We start from the raw sequence: 18,809 nt of genomic DNA on the forward strand, positions 1-18,809 counted from the left end.
ACAAATTAAGTAAGTAAAATAGAGTATGGCGGTGCGCTATTTATTTAAAACATGCTTTCAATAGAAAATGAAGGCGTTTACTTTAATCGAGCTCGTATATATATATGATTCGCTTGTATGAGTAGCTGGCCCCGAACTGAGTGTCACTCTCCATTACCCAAATGTTTCTCCATAAGAGGACATTAACCCTACTCTACTGTTTTACACTTAAACCAGCCGATAACTCGCAGCAGCAACAAAATGAGATGGGAACCACAGGAAGAAGGTCTGCAGCAGCTCATACTGATCCTTAGAAAGTCACAATCGCCGGACACAGGCACTCAGATGGCGGTACAAATGGTGAGTAATAAAAGCCCCAACTGCTTTGCAATCCACAATTGCTTTGCTCCACAGACACTGGAGGAATGCAATCGCTATCCAGACTTCAACCACTATCTGATCTACGTGCTGACTAAGCTGAAGACGGAGGACGAGTCTACGCGCTCAATGAGTGGCCTGATTCTCAAGAAAAATGTCCTCGAGCACTACAATCTCCTGCAGCCGGAGATAATAGAGTACATTAAACACGAGTGTCTGCAGGCGGTCGGCGACTCCTCGCCTTTGATCCGTGCCACCGTAGGCATCCTAATCACCACCATCGCCAGCAACGGCGGCCTGCACAACTGGCCGCAGCTGCTACCCTCGCTCTGCGAGATGCTCGATGCCCAAGACTACAATGTGTGCGAGGGCGCCTTCAGTGCCCTGCAGAACATCTGTGAGGATTCCGCCGGGATCCTGGACTTCATGGCACTTAGCATTATGATTCCCAAGTTCCTGCAGTATTTCAAGCATAGCAGCCCCAAGATCCGCTCCCACGCCATTGCCTGCATCAACCCGTTCATTATAATCAAATCACAGGCCTTGATGCTGAATATAGACAGCTTCATTCACAACCTGTTCCTTCTGTCCGGTGATGACGATCCCATGTTGCAGCAGAAGGTGTGTTACGCGTTTGTAAGGCTGCTGGAAGTCCACATGGATTGCCTGGTACCGCACATGTCGCAGATTCTAGAGGTAAGATTTGTGGAAGAAAAACGTTGAGAATAATACTTCGAAATACTGATACTACAACACGATCAATATAATGTTTTTAAGACCTTAGCATTTAACGAAATCCACTCATTTTCAGTACATGTTGTTGCGTACCAAGGACTCCGATGAAGCCGTTGCCTTAGCGGCCACCGAGTTCTGGCTGTCTCTGGCGGACCTGGGCATCTGCAAGGATGTTCTAGCTCCCATTTTGTGGCAGTTACTCCCAGTTCTTGTGTGTGCGGGGCGCTACTCGGAGGTCGACTCGATTTTCAAGGACAACGTAGAGGAGGATGACATGGTGCCGGACCGAGAGGAGGACATTCGCCCGCGATTCCACAAGTCCCGCGCTCACACGATCAAGAGTACTCAAGAGGCGGGCGCTGGAGCAGCAGGCGAGGATGACGATGACGATTTTGACGATGGATTGGACGACGATAGTTCGCTATCGGAATGGAACCTGCGCAAGTGCAGCGCTGCCGCCCTTGATGTGCTGGCCAATGTGTTCCGTGAGGATTGCCTGCCCGTCGTGCTTCCCATCTTGAAAGAAACGCTCTTTCACCAGGAGTGGGTGATCAAGGAGAGCGGTGTCCTGGCCCTGGGCGCCATCGCGGAGGGCTGCATGCAGGGAATGATCCAGCACCTACCAGAGCTGATTCCCTACCTCATTAGCTGCCTGTCCGACAAGAAAGCCCTGGTGCGCTCAATCACCTGCTGGACGCTCTCACGGTACGCCAATTGGGTGGTCAACCAGCCGCACGACCAGTACTTGAAGCCGCTGATGGAGGAGCTGCTGAAACGCATTCTGGACTCCAACAAGCGCGTCCAGGAGGCCGCCTGTTCGGCCTTTGCCACTCTGGAGGAAGAAGCCTGCACGGAACTGGTGCCCTACTTGGAGTACATACTAAAGACGCTCGTCTTTGCTTTCTCAAAGTATCAGCACAAGAACCTGCTGATCCTATATGATGCAGTGGGTACTTTGGCCGATTCCGTAGGCCACCACCTAAACAAGCCGCAGTATATAGACATCCTTATGCCGCCGCTAATCGACAAGTGGAATCTGCTTAAGGACGACGACAAAGACCTGTTCCCGCTGCTGGAGTGCTTATCGAGCATCGCTACTGCTTTGCAGTCCGGTTTTCTGCCATACTGCGACCCAGTCTACCGGAGGTGCATCTCGCTGATTGAGCAGACCATCAACCAGGAAATGGTATGAATGAGTGTTGTGAAAACAGGACTATGAAAATGACCTCTTCTTTATCATCCTCTAGTTGTGCAAACAAAACCAAACGTACGATCACCCCGACAAGGAGCGCATGATTGTTGCTCTAGATCTGCTGTCTGGCTTGGCCGAGGGCTTGGATCGCCACATTGAGACGCTGGTGGCCAATAGCAACATCATGCATCTGCTCTACCAATGCATGCAGGACGTTCTGCCGGAGGTAAGTTCCCTTGGAAACCTACTCTTCTTACGGTTGCGTTACAATGCAATTGTATCATTTAAGGTGCGCCAATCGTCGTTTGCTCTGCTGGGTGATCTAACAAAAGCCTGCTTCCCCCATGTGCATCCCTTCATGGCCGAGTTCTTTCCCATCTTGGGTCAAAATCTAAATCCCGACTTCATTTCTGTGTGCAACAATGCCACCTGGGCCATAGGCGAGATTTGTATGAAATTGGGTGAGTATTATAGTCTTTGACAAAGTAACTTTTTTATGGGGTAAATTGTGCATTTCTTAAAAGGTGAGGAGACCAAACAGTACATTGGCCTTGTACTCAGCGACCTGTTAACTATTATCAACCGCCCGAACACGTCCAAGAAGCTGCTGGAGAATGCAGGTAAGACGTTTGGCTGATTATTTCTTGTTAAATTTATTTATTCGTGCTTATTTTTGCGGCTTAGGGATAACGATCGGTCGTCTTGGTTATGTGTGTCCTTTTGAATTGGCTCCCTATTTGCCCCAATTTGTGAGACAGTGGTGTGTAATATATATATTTTTACTTTTAATTAAAATTGCTCTATTGTTATATACATTTTTTTTGCAAAAAAAATTAAGGTGCACCACGCTGCGTCTAATACGAGACAGTGATGAGAAGAGCTCTGCCTTCCGTGGAATGTGTCATGTGATCGAGGTGAATCCTGCTGGCGTGATGGCTGACTTCATATTCTTCTGCGATGCCATCGCCTCGTGGGTGAATCCACCACAGGATCTGCACCAGATGACTCAAAAGGTAACGCTTAGATTACTGTGTACTTATTTTCTTACATAGTTGATAACTTCAGCTTCTTATTGGCTTCAAAAGCCAAGTGGGTGAGGAATACTGGCGACATTTTTTAAATGAATCTTCGCCAACTCTAACCGAGCGCTTGGCCACTTTATACAACATCTAAGGTCCAACAAGCTATAAAATAGTAAGCCAAGTAGTAACAATCTAGCTATATTACTTGGTCGCCTTATTCATCAGCTTGTGTAGGTCATCATTCTTTGATGATCCTTTACGGTTTCATTGAAATCCAAGCTATGTGAAGAAAAAAAAATGATTGAAAAACAAATTCGAACGAAAAACCAAAAAGATTTTTGAACCATTAGTTTTTTCTAGTTTTTTAAAATATTCACGTATGTATGAAAATTTGTAATAAAACTTATGACAATAAAATAATTTATTTTTTTGTTTTGTTTACGTTAATACAAGCATTTAACTCTGTTTCCGTAAGGCAAATATAAGAAGATCCTGGTCAAAGGAGAGGTAACTACGATTCTGCTTGCCAATTAAGAGCGAAAAACTTAAAGCAATAAAACTCAGAAAACACAGACTTTTAATTCGATAAAATGTTTTTATATTTATTGGTTCGACGAAATTACAAATTTGAAAGTTCAACTTTAAGAGTTTAAAAAGGAATTAAGAAATAACATATGTAAATGGTTTCAATAGATTGGCACATTGTTTGGCTTAAATGAATAAGAAATATACGACTGGCATCTTTGCTAAGGATCCATTATCTTTGGGACCCCAGACTTTTCCATGGCCTGTCGATCTTGATCGTTTAGAATTTGTTCGTTCGTTGTCCTTTTAATTGCGGTTTTCGGCAACTTTGGCTTTTTCCTGGCAGTTTTCCGTAGTCTTTGTCGAAATGAATCATGTGTCCGTTAGTCTTTCCGGTTTTCATCACTAGTTAAGCGGGCAGACACCCTGCCATATATCGCCGATGACCTTATTGGGCGTAATATTGATCATCTTTTGGTTGACCTCCACCTTGCTGATGCATCCCTTAAAGGACTTTTTGGTCTTGATGCCCGGTGCCCTTTGGAAGTTCAAGTGACCTCCCAAGAACAACGGACGGTTTGTCTTAGTAACGACCGATCCTTCGCCGCCCACGCCCGGATTGGAACTTATAAAGTCCACGGCTATGTTGATCACAAACTTGGACTTAATGGCCTGGACGTTGCGTGTCTTTCCATCGCAAAAGCTTTCGTTGTTGGGCAGCTTATAGTTGGTCGTCACAATGTTCTTCAGATCGGTCTTCACGGTGAAGAACAGGGTGTTGTCCACCAGCTCGAGGATGGCATAGGAGCTCTTGCCGTGCACGGAGAAGAGCAGACCGTTGGGGTCCCTCGGTCGGAAATCAAAGCTGATTTTCATTTCTGTGCCGACATCGAAGTGTTCGAAGAGTTTGACATACGCCTTCTGGTTGTTGAAGAACAATCCGCGCTCCACCTGTTCCGAGCACGGAACCACTCCGAACTCCTCCGGCAGTGTCTCCAGTTCGACGCCATCGAACTTGATGTCCTTGAGGCAGCCGTTGTAGAAGGGTACATCGGTGTCGAAGCCGGTGAGGTTCTTAACGTCCGTCTCCAGGAATTTGTTGACGCCGCCCACGTAGATAGGCATCTCGACCGCCAGCACCGGTGGACTCCTCTCCGCATTCAGATCCACGGATCCCGGCTGCTCCAGCTTATCGATAAGCAGGCTGACCTTGCGGCCAGAGCGCAACGCCTCCACGGTGTGCCAGGAGCCATCATTCAATACCGCCTCACTGGTGATCTTTGCCCGCAGCAAGGCTCCCACTCGGAGTTCGTACGTCACCTGTCCGTTCAGGAGATAGACGGCTATGAAGTCATCGCGCTGCTTGCTTCCGGCGAAGATAAGCAGGCCGTTGGGTCGCTCCGTGCGGAAGGAGATGCTCATGTCATGGTGGCGGCGCAACTTCACTGGCAGTGAGTTGATCTCCAGGCGTTGCTCCCGCAGTCCGTAGAAACGGTAGCCAGCTTCGACGAAGTCCACATCGAAGTTCGGCTGCTCCGGCAACTTGCAGCGCTCATCACTGGGAAGATTCAGCTTGGCGGGAGGCCGGGTGGTTAAAGTCTTCTGTGGCAATTTAATATCCACATCCTTGTCCTCATCAGGGAAAATCGGTGACTGGGTTGTTGTCGTCGTCGTTGTTGTGGTGGTCGATGTGGTTGTTGTGCTGGTCGTTGTAGTTGTTGTGGTGGTAGGCGTTGTCGGTGGCTCTGTGGCCTCAATGACTGGCTTGAGTGGGGGAAGGGGTTCGGGGTTTGCCCACGGAGACTCCACCTCATTGGCTCCACTGGGATAGTAGCTGGGCACAAGACTGGGCTCGTAGGCTGGAATGAAATGGACGAGTTTATTGAGTGGTTCATATGGATCTCAGGCATAGGCAAATCTCACCTAGTACATGCGGGGGACAGCTGTTGATGTTGCCGTTCTTCTTCTCAGCGCTGTTGGCAAAGTTAATGATCTCCTCGTTCACGGTTACATCGCTGATGCAGCCGACAAAGTAGGCCAACGAGGCCAATGCGTTTCTGGGCGTCCGATAGTTATCCGGCAGTCCAGCGAAGAAGATGTCGCCACCATCCAGAATCAGCGGTTGCGGAGATCCAAGTCTTTAGGGAAATAAAAATAATAAAGGTTAATACGAGATCAGCGATTTGCTTTCGTTCAACCCACCTCTTGGTCTCCATATCGTCGACGGAGAGACGCAGTTCACCCTGGGTGTGCTGCACCGTAACCACATGATCCTCGCCATCGTTTAGGAGTCGATCGTCAATCACCAACTGGCTGCCCATGCTGTTCAGCTTGAGCAATCCTTCGTCCAGACTTAGTCCGATATTAGAGCTCTGGTCATGGCTGGCGGCATAGAAAAGCACGCCATTCGGTTGGCTGGTCTTAAAACGCAGCACCACATGCAGATTATTGTTTGAGACGATGTTGTTCATGCGCAGGAAGCCGTACTCATGCGGAGCATACGATACCACGGTGGAGTACTTTGCCGGACAGCCTTCCTCCACTCCGCCACCAGTTACATACTCCGTTAGGTCCACAACTCCTCCATTGATCACCACATTGTCGATGCAACCATCGAAGTTGGGCTGCAAGCTGATCGAGTTGTTCAGTCGTCTCGGATGGCCACCGAAGTACAATCTCCTGAGCTTGGGCAACTCCAAGTCCGCTTGCGATGGAGCATTTGACTGCGATATCACTACATCGTCCACCTTCAGAAGGCCGTCCCGATTTTCCCGCACCGCCTGGACCTTGTGCCATTGATTGTCATTGTAGCGATCCTGGCTGCCGGCAATAACGCCTCCACCCGCCCCCAGGCTAATGTTGAAGTAGATGGCACCGTCGATCATCTCGATGCTCATGTAGTGCTTGTCTCTTCCGTAGAAGAAGAGCAGTCCGTTGGCCGTGTCCTTGTCCGCCTTGAAGCTGAACTGGATGCTGGAGCGGGTCTTAAAGTTTGAGGTGGCGTTCAGCTGCACGTAGCCATTGCCCTTGAAGCGCAGACCCGTAACCGGTTTCTTCTTCTCGAGCAGCACGTCACGCTCTCGGGCGCCCTCCTGGTTATCGTCGCCATAAACAAAGTTCCACAGTCCCACGCTCTCGTCGCCGATCTTAAGATCCTCAATGTCGCCACTGAAGGAGTTGGTGGTCAAGTCGGCGGGTGCATTGAAGTCCGAAGCAGCCGGATAGCCGCCCACAAATAGGCGACTGTTCTTATCCACATGGAGGATATTCTGAGATCCCTCGAGATAACCAGACTTGCTGTGCTCGACCACCTCACCGTTGGCCAGTTGTTCCCTAATCGTGAGCTTGGCATTCGGACCCATACGATCCACCACCGCCTGATACCACTGGCCATCCGCCACGTACTTGTCGCTGGTGATACGCTCCGGACCATTGCCCAAATCTATGGTGAGGATCGGGTACCCGTTCACGATCTCCACCGCCACAAAGTCGTTGTTCTTCTGGGCGGTCTTGTTGTCATTGCCCAGGTACAAAAGGAAACCGGATGGCTCGGTAGTGCGGAAGTAGGTGGAGAGATTGGTGCGAGTGGCCAGCAGCTTGGCCTTCTCCGGCGTCTTCAGCTCGAGGATGGTGCTCGGCTTGAACTTGACGCCCACCTTGATGCTGTTGGCCAATTGGCGAGCGGCCTCCACCTGGGCCTTCAGATTCTCTATTTCCTGGCCCAGCTGCAGGGTTTGTTCACCCACCCGCTGTTGCTGATCCTCGACGTCCTCCGCCAGTTCGTTGAGCTTCGAGACGAAGCCCTCGACGTTATCCAGCTGATTGTTGGCCTGCGAGATGTCCTTGTTGGTCAGATCCAGATCCCTATTGATGCCGTGTGCCTTCTCGAGCTCTTTGGGTGTTTGGGCACTCACTGGCTCGAGTATCTCTAGGACATTCTTCAGAATCTCCAGAGCGTCACTGGCATTGGCATTCGAGCTCTTCCACATGTCCCGTTGGGATTCGGCTGGCAGCTGGCCGATCAGAATGTTGATGTCCTTCAGCTGCTGTTCGGTGGCATTGTTTACGGCGGAGATCTTTTGGACTTTGCCAGCTGATCCGTTGAGACGTGGCTCAAGGTCGTCTTGTACTTTCTGGAGAGACTGACGGGCTCTTTGAAGAAGATCAGCTGATCCAGTGTCTGCCAGGTGAGCTCTTTCCTCAATGCCATCTGTAATTTGGGTGGCACTGCCGGCCGCTGCAATGGCATCCTGGCTGAATTTCTGGGCAGCATCGACGGCCTCCACGATTCCGGAGTAGGCAGTGGCTGCTTTGATAGCCGGCTCAGCACTGGCGGTCATGTCGGTATACTGGACAGCCAGATCCTGCGCCTTGACAGCCAACTCGGCCGCCCGCTGCTCTGCCTGATCGGTGAGTGCCTCCGCCTCATTGTGCTGCTCCTCCCTCAGTGGCAACTCTTCGTCCACATTCTTGTTCACCGAGGTCAGGTCACCCAGAGCATCCCTCAAGCTATCCAACTTCTGGTTGATCTGACTGAGAGTAAGATCCCCATTGATCAGGTAATTGCCCGCGTCGTTGATGTTCTTTTCTGCCTGTTTCTTTTGCTCCGAGACGGTGTCGAATTTGGAGTTGTCAAAGGTCTTCTGATTGGCCACATTTCTGCGCTCCACGTCGGCGGACTTGGCCTGGGATTCCTCGCTCCAGTTGAAGAGATCCTCCAGATGATCACTGAACTCTCCGATGTCATTCTTCAGGGCATTCAGGGTCTTGTTTTGATCCTTGATGGGCATCACCAAAGTGTTGACTTCCTCATAGAGTTTCCGAGCCTTCTCCAGGATCTGTTTGTTGGGTGTCACTTCAATGCTAGTGGCGTTGATTTCTCCCACAATGTGCTGAGCTTGCTCTAGGGCAGCATCAATCTTGGTACTCGCTGCTGCCTCGAGATTCTTGGACAAAGCCTCTACCGAGGTGATGGCCTCCCTGGCCTGCTGGGCACTCTTAAACGCATCATCGTAGGCGACTGTGATGTTACCCAAAGTGCTGCTCGATCGCTCGCGTATGTCCACAGCATTCGCCAGAGTCTGGTTGACCTGCTTGGCGTAGGCCTTGGCATCCGCCTCCAGTTCGCTGTTGGCCTTTTTGAAGGGATTAAGATCCACGCTGTTGTTATCCAGGAGCTTAACCTTGGGCTCCAGTTCGTCGGCCAGCTGGTCGTAATAGTTCAGTTTCTGACTGGTGAAGAAGGCAAGGGTGACACTATTGAAATCGGCAAGGACGTTGTCGATCTGGTAGCGCATCCGATCGGTGACATCCAGGAGGGCATGGTGACAATTGTTGCATTCCTGGCAACCCTCGTCCTTGATCAGCACCCAGCGATTCGGACAGGCGTCGCATCTGGAATCGAATAAATCAAGTTAGGAAAACGAAAATCTCGGTATCTAGAATTCAAAAATAATGTTACCTATCTCCAATGACGCCAGGCAGGCACTGGCACTTGCCCGTTTCCGGATTGCAGCCGAATCCTCGCGAGTAACCCTGGTTGCAGTTGCACGGAGTGCAACCTTCCTTCTCGTAGTTCCAATGGTCCACGGCACAACGATCGCACTGTCGTCCCGTCACGCCGGATTTGCAGGCACAATGACCCGTGTGCTTGTCGCACTGCGTCGAATTGGAAGCGGGACCGCAATCGCATGCGCGGCATCCAACTCCTGACTCAAATCCGTAGTGATCCGGCTTGCACTGATCGCAGCGCTCGCCGATAACATTCTCATGACAGGTGCAGACGCCCACATAAGGATCGCACTCCTGGGTGCCCAGGTCGTCGCAGTCACAGCTCTGGCAGTTCTTTAGCTTAATAGCATCACCGTAGAAACCCGGAGCACACAGATTACAGGCAGCTCCGAAGGTGTTATTCAAGCAGCGCAAGCATTCACCAGTCCTCGTGTCGCAAGATCCCTGATCCTCTGGGTTGATGTTCCCAGAGCACTCGCACGGCTTGCACACCTCTCCCATGTTCTCTGGCTGTCCGTAGAATCCATTTGCGCAGGACTCGCAACGGGGTCCTGTGTAACCTGGCTTGCACTCACAATGAATTTCGTTTCCACTCTCGGAGATCTCACAACTGGTGGCAAAGTTGTTCGAGTCAAAGGGTAGAGGACAGGCGCAGATCATGCAATCTCCGGGTGATCCGTTGGTGGCGTTTCCGTAGTACCCAGACACACACTGCTCGCAGTGGTCACCCTGAGTTCCATGCTGGCAATTTGTGCAAATTCCGGTGGCACAGTCACAGGTCTCCGTGTGACCGTTGCAATCGCAGGGAATGCAGTAACCGCCGTAGGGACCGCTGGGATCTCGGTAGTAGCCCGGAGCACAATCCTCGCAAGAGTGCCCGGAGTAGCCTGGTGGACAGGAGCAACGCTCCACGGCCAGGAATTGGTACTCACCAGTGCCATCCGCATCTTCATCGGCTAGGGTTAGGTACACATCTGCCAAGTGAGCCACCAAGGTCTGTTCCCAGTAGTTGGCCCTAATAAAGATTGACTTAAGATCTCGCAGAACCATCATAAAATCAGCTCGAGAAACAGGTTTTCCGGAAACCGTTTGGAAGTTCGACTCCACTATATGGATGCGGTTGCTGAAAGGCTCATTCCTAGTGGGCTGTTCATAGCTCTGGTGCACCAGGACGTTGTGTTCACTGAACAAAATGACATCCGGAGCTACGATGTATTTGCCATCAAAGCCAGAGGTGAAATGTAGTGTGTAAGCCAAGTCTCCGCCGTAAGAAGATATATGGCTGTTCTGGTTGAGAAGGTAGTCCAGTACTCCAAAGTAGGCGGGTCGTTCATCACTGACCTCCCGCAGTGTAAAGTCTGCCTTCAGCGTGGTCTCATTTAGAAGAATCTCCTCCGTAGGCACTGGCCACATTTCAAACTTGATACTTTCCTCACGGAATTCCGGCGTACTGATAGACACCTGCTTCAGCAGACTCACATTGTAGACCCTGAGATAGGCACTGTCACATCGCGAGGTCTTGCCAAAACAGAAGCAAGTGGTGCAACCCTCTGGATTCGAGTCCTGCAGGTTGTATGTCCCTTCCACACACTGATCACAATCAACTCCGACCACGTTCTTTTTGCAGAAGCAGGTGCCATCGACCTTGTCGCATACCTCCAGTTCGGTTCCGGGCTTGTGGCAACTGCACTTTTCGCAGTGCGGGAAGTTAAAGTATCCGTGAGAGCAAACATCGCAGGCCCTTCCTTCGATATTGTCACGGCACTCGCAGGTTCCGTTGAACAGGTCGCACTGCGTATTTCCGTTGGCAATGCCCATATGGTTGCATCCACACTCTTCGCAGCCGATCACCTGGTGGTTTCAGTTAAATATATTAATGGGTGAAACTACATTTTAGTTTACGCCTCTCACCTGATGGAATCCGTATGTGTTCGGGGCGCACTTCTCGCACAAATCCCCGATGACATTCGGGGGACACATGCATTCTCCGGTGGATGGCTCGCACATAGCGCTACTCGGGCACTCGCATGGCTTGCAGTCGGGGAATCCGTAGTACCTACTCTTACACGCTCCGCAAGTGCGCTCAATCACGTTCGGCTTGCACTGGCATTGACCGCCAAACGGATGACATTCAAAACTCGTGGATCCGGCGTAGTCGCAATTACATGGCAGTGCTCCACTGTTGTAATCTGCCGTCAGGGAGAAGACGGACTTCTTGCAGAAATCACTGGCATTGTGGGTAATGTGGAAGTGGTCCTGGCCGCAGTTTTGGATAAACTCCATGGTCTGGTCAAAGGTCTCCTCCACCAAGAGGTCATCATTATACTGCTTCAACGGCACCACCACCAAGTAGTCCAGCCAAACGCTCTGGGATCGATCAGTCTGAAAGAATTTGGAGCCTTTAAACTTGTTTTTATCATTCGCTTGCTATTAAGACTCACAGTAATTGTGAACTTGAACTCGTCGTCAATCTCGAACGAACCCTCTCCGGCGGGTCGAATAACGCCACGGCATCCGGAACTCGAGGGGCAGTGCTGAATGTCGAACTTGCCATCATATTGATTCTTTCCAGCCGTCAATGTGTAGTACACCTGGTATTTGGGATGGTTTGGCTGGTAGTACTTCACGAGGATCACAAAGAGATTGGGTTTCGTAGCATCAACCTTTGATCTAGAATGAGGAAAGGTTCATGTTATCGTAAATGTGTTGTATATAGCATTTAAATGGCATCAAACATCCAAATCGAAAACTTACTCAATCACGATGGTGGCTTCATTTTGACTGTCCAAATGGACCAGCTTAACCCGGTCATCGAAGGCGGCATAAGGTGGCTTGTTGGTGGCAATGCGATCCTCATGGTCAGTTTCGAACTCAATCTTCTTGGAGTCGGGAACGGAGTGGAATTTGGGAGTGGCACACTGCTGGTTGTGGATCACACAGACGGGGCTTGGGTTGATGTAGTCAATGGACCATTGCTCCACGGGTACGGCGGTTACCGAGATGATGGGCACACGGGATTCATCATCGATGTCGGCCTGAAAGTAGGGGACAATTGTTATAAAATTTTCAAACAATTCCATTTGGAGATAGAACTCACATAGATGGTGACTGGCTGCAGATCCTCCTTGCTGATGTAGAAGGCCTTCTCCAAACCATCATCGTTGACCGAAGTGCGACAGACGGTGGAGTACAAGCACGGATACAACAGCACGGAAGTCTCAGAACCGGGAGTGTTCTTCAGCTTCAAGTTAATATAGTAACTGTTGGCGAAATTCCTATCGCTGATGTAATCAATCACGAAGATGTATCGTCCACTGCGTGGAACATCTACTATGTAGTTCAGCTCCTTTTGCGACTGGCTCAGCACGGGAATATCGCCCACATGGCTGACAATCTGGAGGTGTTCCGGATCGCTATACACTTCGACAGGGTTGGTGGGCTTAGAGTTTTCTCCGATAACAAATGGAGTTTCGGCTGGCTCGAAAACCTCCACTGAGGCGTATTTGTAATGGCGGCACAGCTCCATGTTGCCCAGTTCACAGGGATTCGAGATATGACGGGTAAGAATTCCAGCTTCATAATAGGCAGCAGGCAGGAGAACAAAGTAATCTAGCATCACATTCTTGTTGGCCTTGGTGGTAAAGACATAACGACCCGGATCCAAAACAATTGCCGAGGGTTTTACGCCCAAGGGACCCGCAACGGTCACAAACTGGGGTTCCAAAGTGGGTTGCAGCAGTACCTTCACGCTGATTAATGGTCAATGGTTAGAGTAGTTCAAAATAACACAAAAATCTGAGCATATACTCACTGTTGATCCACCTCCAGCGGATTGTCCGAAGTAATCGAGATGGTGGCGGTGACATTATCGTCATTGGGATTCACATAGCGCAGCACAATCCGGTAGAGAGATGACTTGAACATGTTTATTTCGTTGCGTACCTCGTTCTGAATGGCATTGAACACCACGTAGCCCTTGCTGCTGAATCCGGGGAATGCCTCCTCGTCGTAATCGTAGCGCACCTGAGTGCCCGAGGGCAGCAAACCATCCTCGTATTCATACTGGAACTGATGAAGCGTTGGGAAGAAGTGGGTAGTCAAAGGCTGGGTACATGCCAGACCCGTGATTCTCGGGTGGCATTTGCACTGGCCGCTGATCTTGTCGCAAACACTTTGCCACGAGCCACCAACATCGCAACTGCAGTCCTTGCAGCCAAACAACGAGGCACTGTCCAGATCGAAGGTGCCATCCCGACACTCCTGGCAGCGCCTGCCCTGAGTATGCGGCTTGCAGGGACATTGTCCGGTCTTGGAGGTACAGGTATCCAAAGCGGAAATGGTACCATCCGTCCAACAATCGCAAATCTCGCAACCCTCCGGATTGCTGATGTTCAGGTTCCAGTACAGGGGCTTGCACTCATTGCAGATCCTGCCTGTGACTCGCTCCTTGCACTTGCACAGCTCTCCCACGGGCACCGATCCGCATCCGGCGAACTTATCGATTACTCCCGCCGGATCGCAGTTGCAGTCCTCGCAGCTGGGGAAGTTGTAGAAGCCCTCCTTGCAGGACTCGCACTGTCGTCCGTCGAAGTTGGCCTGGCACAGGCACTGTCCGTCCGAGTTGCAGGACACTCCCTGAGATCCGTGGGAGTCGCAGTGACATGCTGAACATTGATCAAGGTAAGTAAAACATATATGTTATTAACAAAAACGAGAAGGAGCTCTATAGTCGAGTGACCCGGTTACTCAGCGAACATAAATCCAAAATTTTCTATTAAATTGTTATTAACGGTGCGGTTTGTTTAAAGATAGGACCGAGTAAACATACACTGCCGAATAAAAAAAAGGCTCATAATTTGACTGATTTTGTGGACGTGCAACTAGCATCTACTTATTAAATCCGAAACCCATTTACTCTACCAGTAACGGGTAAATTAAAAAATGCAGCTGATTTTTTGGAATATGGTTATATGTCTGCATAAAAAAAACTAAACTTTATGTTTAACTTTTACTTACGTAGACAATCCGGATAGCTGTAGTAGCCGGCAGTACAGAGCGTGCATTGTTTTCCGGCAAAGTTGTTCAGGCAGTTGCACTTGCCGGTGTTGTCGCAGGTGATCGCCGAGCTGCCTGTGGTCGAGCAGTTGCAGGGCTTGCAGTCCGGATAGTTGTAATATCCCGGCAAGCATTGATCGCATCTCGGACCCCCGAAGCCCTCGCGGCAGATGCACTGGCCAGACTGCTTGTTGCAGATTTCCGACTCCGTGCCCTGGTTGTCGCAGTCGCAGTCTGTAAAGAAGGGGTCGGAATCGGGATCAGATACTTTGCAGTGTTTAATATATTTAATGTCCTACATGAGCAGGTGGGGTAGTTGAAGTATCCGTGCTTGCAGCGCTCACAGTTGTGGCCACCGAAGTTCGTGAGACACTTGCACTCGCCAGTGGTCATGTTGCAGTCGTTGGAGATCGAGCCGATCTTGTTGCACTCGCAGGCCTTGCACTCGGGGAATCCGTAGTATCCCTCGGCGCACTGCTTACAGTAGGCACCCGCGAAGTTGATCTTGCAAGGACATTGCTGTCCGCTCTCCGCTTCGCAATGGTATCCGTTGGTTCCGTTCAGGTTGCACTCGCACTCCCGGCAGTTCGGGTATCCGTAGTATCCGTATGCACACGAGTCGCAGCTCGGCGGCTGGAAGGCGGCACGGCACTCACAGTTTCCGGTTTCCTCCTCGCAGTGTCCGGTGGAGAAGAAGAAGTCACATTGGCAGGCTGGATGGGTAAGAAAGCAATGGTAAATATGAATATCTACTTATAACTCCCATATAGAAAAGTGACACTTACGACTGCAAACATCAGTCTCGTTCCAGTGCTTTCCTTTGGGTCGGTAGTACTTCGGCTTGCACTTGTTGCAGTTGATTCCCACGGTGTTGTGCTGACAGTTCTGGCAAACGCCACCTCCATCGTAGTGTCCGTGAATGTCCAGGGAGAGTCCCTTGCGGTTCACTTCCTCATCGTACTTGCACTCGTTGCTGTGGCCATGGCAGTTGCAAGCTGAAGAGAAGGGTAATGTTTAATTCGGGAATTTATAATTGCAATTTTTTTTATCAGCTTTTTACAGAAATTAATTAAATTGTCTGCTCAATGAAAATTAACTCACGTTCGCAGTTGAAGGGTCGGGCATTGGTGTTCTGCCGCCATTTCTTCTGCTCGAATCCTGGACAGCACTCATTGCACTGGATGCCGCAAGTGTGGTGTTGGCAGCGGCAGGCGAGGATGCGCACTGGACTCTTCGGGTCCTTGACGTCACAGGTGTCGGCATGACCATTGCACATGCACCTTCCGCCAATAGATATGTCCTTGATCGAGTAGAAATAACGACGCGTAACCGTGGGATCCTGTCGAGCCACGGACATCAGATGTCCCAAGAGATTCTTTGTGCGCAACAGCCGGATCCTGACGTTGGTGGCACGGGTCCATTCCTGGAGCACAGTTGAGTTAAAGTAGTTGGTGGAGCTGGGACGCTCGTTCAGCAGCATCACGGGAATCTCTCCGTTCTCTAGCGGCACAATTTTTGAGTATTCCGTGGTGCAAATGACGTCGTCATCGCGGGTGATTGGCTTGTACGTGTCCTTGCCAAAGTAGGTCTCGCAATCGGCGGGAGTATCCGAGAAGTGCTGCCAAGGGGTCCAGGTGTTGCCATAATCCGTGGACTTCTCCAGCGTCCAGAGGCCCGGACGAGGGGAATTTCCCATCCGAATGAACAAATAGGCCACATGGAATTCCTGGTAAGAGAAACACAATGTTTACTTGCTATTAATGTCCCAACCACTTTATTTGATAAAATATTTATTTACTGAAATTTTGAATCTTTTACAATTCATTAATATGGAAGTGGGGTAACATTACTCAACTAAACCGACAACATAAGACTAATCCATCTGTAACAGTTTCCAAGAAGGCAAAGGGTTTTACGGAATACTTATTATGTTTGAAGCATTTGTAAGCAGAATCTGAAATACTCGGTTGCTTCTTGGCTTTTTCTCCACTATTTAGGAGGCTTAGTCTAGGCACAAAATTCATTTCGCACAAGCAAATTCATTGAAATTTATTAGTCGAGTGTACACATCACTTAGGCATGTACGAACTACACCATCACACAGGCAATGCGAGACGGGAATATGAGATCACTGTGGGGGAATTAACTCCAAATGTTCTGCTGTAGACTCTGCCAATGTTTGTTCGTTTATTTATATTTTCTTGGTTTATGTTTGCTTTTTAATTTGGCTTCAATTGAAGGAAGCCCAGAGATATGGAGATACACATATGTACAAAGATACAGACATGCGTTCATATCTGTTTAAAGAGTCCACATGTTATGTACTCAGTGTGGTTGCTCAGATTTGTTTACATTTCTGCGTATAGAAGTTCATACAATTTTTGCATAGACATACATCGTTATATACAGCTCTTCCTACACATTATTTCAAATGTGTATCGTTTAATTTTTGGATTTGAGTTGAAAACTAAATACAAGCAAAAATCTCATATTCAGTTGCATTCTGTGAATTAAGAGAAGTGCAACTATAGAATTAAAACCCCCACGGAATGAGAATGAGATCATGCTGAGCTGTTGAAATCTTAGCGCAAGTATTCTCGAAATTAACTTTGGAACCTCGTGGATTATACCGTTTCCGTTGCAAGCGAGATAAGAATGTAGGCGAAACGACCCCCAACTTTTTATAGAACAATTTCAGACACACTGAAGATAAGGCTGTAGTTTCTTGCGACTTGTGCTGATTAGCAGACTGCTCTTAATTCACATATGTCGCATGCTGGTGCCTTAAACAATACGCCTTTATCGCTAAGAAATATTAAAACTCAGAATGAACAGCTCGAAAGAGTCAATGCTCCGAGTCGGTTTCTAAGCAGTTTGAAAGCCGAGACTTCCCATTCAAGAGTGTGTGTATATATATATGCTCGTACATATCTCTTTATTATATGTAGGAGCTGACATACTGATAACCCACAACTCCAAAGGGGAAGAGGCCAACAACAAATGTCCGACCTCAGCAACATTTTTTTTTTGTTCAGTTTTTTGCTGTGTCGTCGTCGTCGAAATGAAAACCCATTAAAATTGTTTTCAAATTTTACGATCCCATCGCTCCGACCCGAAAACGAGTTGCATCCACATCCACCATCTCCCTCCCATACCTTTGGTATCTTTTATGCTCTCTGTTGCTTACCTGTTCGAAATTGATGGTCAAATTGACTTCATTGAATTTCATGCCCCTGGACAACGGAGGACTCTGCCACCAGGCCTCGGTGCCATCGATCGCGTTCTCTGGCGGATGATTCTTCTCCGGCACCTTGGTGTTACAATAGTCGCAGACCTACATAACATCAGGGAACACATGTTAGTTAATAGATCGAAAGAACCAAATCGAGTCAAGATTATTTTTAGAGTCCCATTTCAAATGTTCGACACATGTGGCGAAGTCAAAATGCAGTGCACACTTAGAAAAATAGCGTGTTGCAAGTAAAAAAAAATCAATTTACGTCTTATAATCGGTTTTAAATTGGTATTATAATTTTTTTTTATATATGATTACAGTGTTTTTAGAAATGTTCTTCATGGTTAACTTTACAAATTCGATTTATAATACATTTGGATATAATATTTAGTCATTTTATTAAATAATAAAAATTACAATAAAATATTTACTATATTTTTAACAGAATGAGAAAAAAAGCCATTTATTGAACGAAAATCATTTTTTATAATCGTTAAAATAAATTAATAACGATCTTTGTCTTCTTTGGAAACTCAACTTTAAAATAAAAATAAAGGATATTACAAAATTTATGTCTTAAACTTTGATTAAAAATTCATTATTTTATTTTTGCATAATAGTTTATTGTTCTTTCAAGTGTACGGTCAAAGACCATCTGATTTTGTGTGTATACTGGAATGATTTTTGGGCGTTGCTGCTGGATGTCGATCATATTTACCTGTCCTTGGATGACCGAAAAGTTCATGTGATCGTGCTCCGTATTAGCTCCTACTAGTTTACAATATAGCTCTGGTCCGTCTGTATCCTGGCCACAAGTGGCCGTGGCATAGATCTTTCGTCCCGTGGCCAGATTGAAATACGGCGGCGTTAGTTCTGCCTGGCAATAGGAGATCGCCAGGATCAGTAGCAGGATCCAAATGGAGGCCACTCTGAACTCCATTGTGCCGAGAGTCCAAGCACCCGCACTGCGATAACGACAGTCCTTCCTCGGACCACTTCCGGTTCTATCTCAGTCTCTCCCGTTTCACTCTTATGTATTTCACTTTCTTATCTGCTGGTCACTTTCTTCACTGATTTGTTCTTGTTCACTGTTTCCTTTCGTATTCCTTGGGGGAGCTCATCCAACCGCACTGGATGGCTCTTCGCGAGCAACTGATGGATCTGCAGCGAGAAGTTT

General features: G+C 48.5%; 2 protein-coding genes across 2 annotated transcripts; one reads left to right on the forward strand and one right to left on the reverse strand.

The window, feature by feature from the left end:
• The first annotated feature begins 81 nt into the window (after positions 1-81).
• Positions 82-3,654, forward strand: LOC108142179 (transportin-1-like). The gene is made up of 9 exons (XM_041707912.1): positions 82-339; positions 394-1,053; positions 1,169-2,278; positions 2,340-2,510; positions 2,574-2,745; positions 2,809-2,904; positions 2,969-3,044; positions 3,123-3,297; positions 3,350-3,654. The coding sequence occupies exons 1-9, from the start codon at positions 241-243 to the stop codon at positions 3,455-3,457; spliced, it is 2,667 nt and encodes an 888-aa protein (XP_041563846.1). The 5' UTR covers positions 82-240; the 3' UTR covers positions 3,458-3,654.
• Positions 3,655-3,881: 227 nt separating this feature from the next.
• Positions 3,882-18,792, reverse strand: LOC108142408 (laminin subunit alpha). Its single transcript, XM_017266258.2, has 15 exons — positions 18,351-18,792; positions 17,585-17,731; positions 15,499-16,123; positions 15,183-15,392; positions 14,697-15,110; positions 14,359-14,631; positions 13,154-14,006; positions 12,440-13,091; positions 12,097-12,377; positions 11,784-12,012; positions 11,254-11,724; positions 9,293-11,193; positions 6,034-9,225; positions 5,755-5,969; positions 3,882-5,690 (listed from the first exon to the last, which is right to left on the reverse strand). Exons 1-15 carry the CDS (start codon positions 18,570-18,572, stop codon positions 4,237-4,239), a joined length of 11,139 nt encoding a protein of 3,712 aa, XP_017121747.1. The 5' UTR covers positions 18,573-18,792; the 3' UTR covers positions 3,882-4,236.
• Between the last annotated feature and the right edge of the window lie 17 nt (positions 18,793-18,809).

Source organism: Drosophila elegans, unplaced genomic scaffold (assembly GCF_018152505.1).
Source record: "Drosophila elegans isolate 14027-0461.03 unplaced genomic scaffold, ASM1815250v1 contig_208, whole genome shotgun sequence".
In the NCBI taxonomy this organism is placed as follows: Eukaryota; Metazoa; Arthropoda; class Insecta; order Diptera; family Drosophilidae; genus Drosophila; species Drosophila elegans.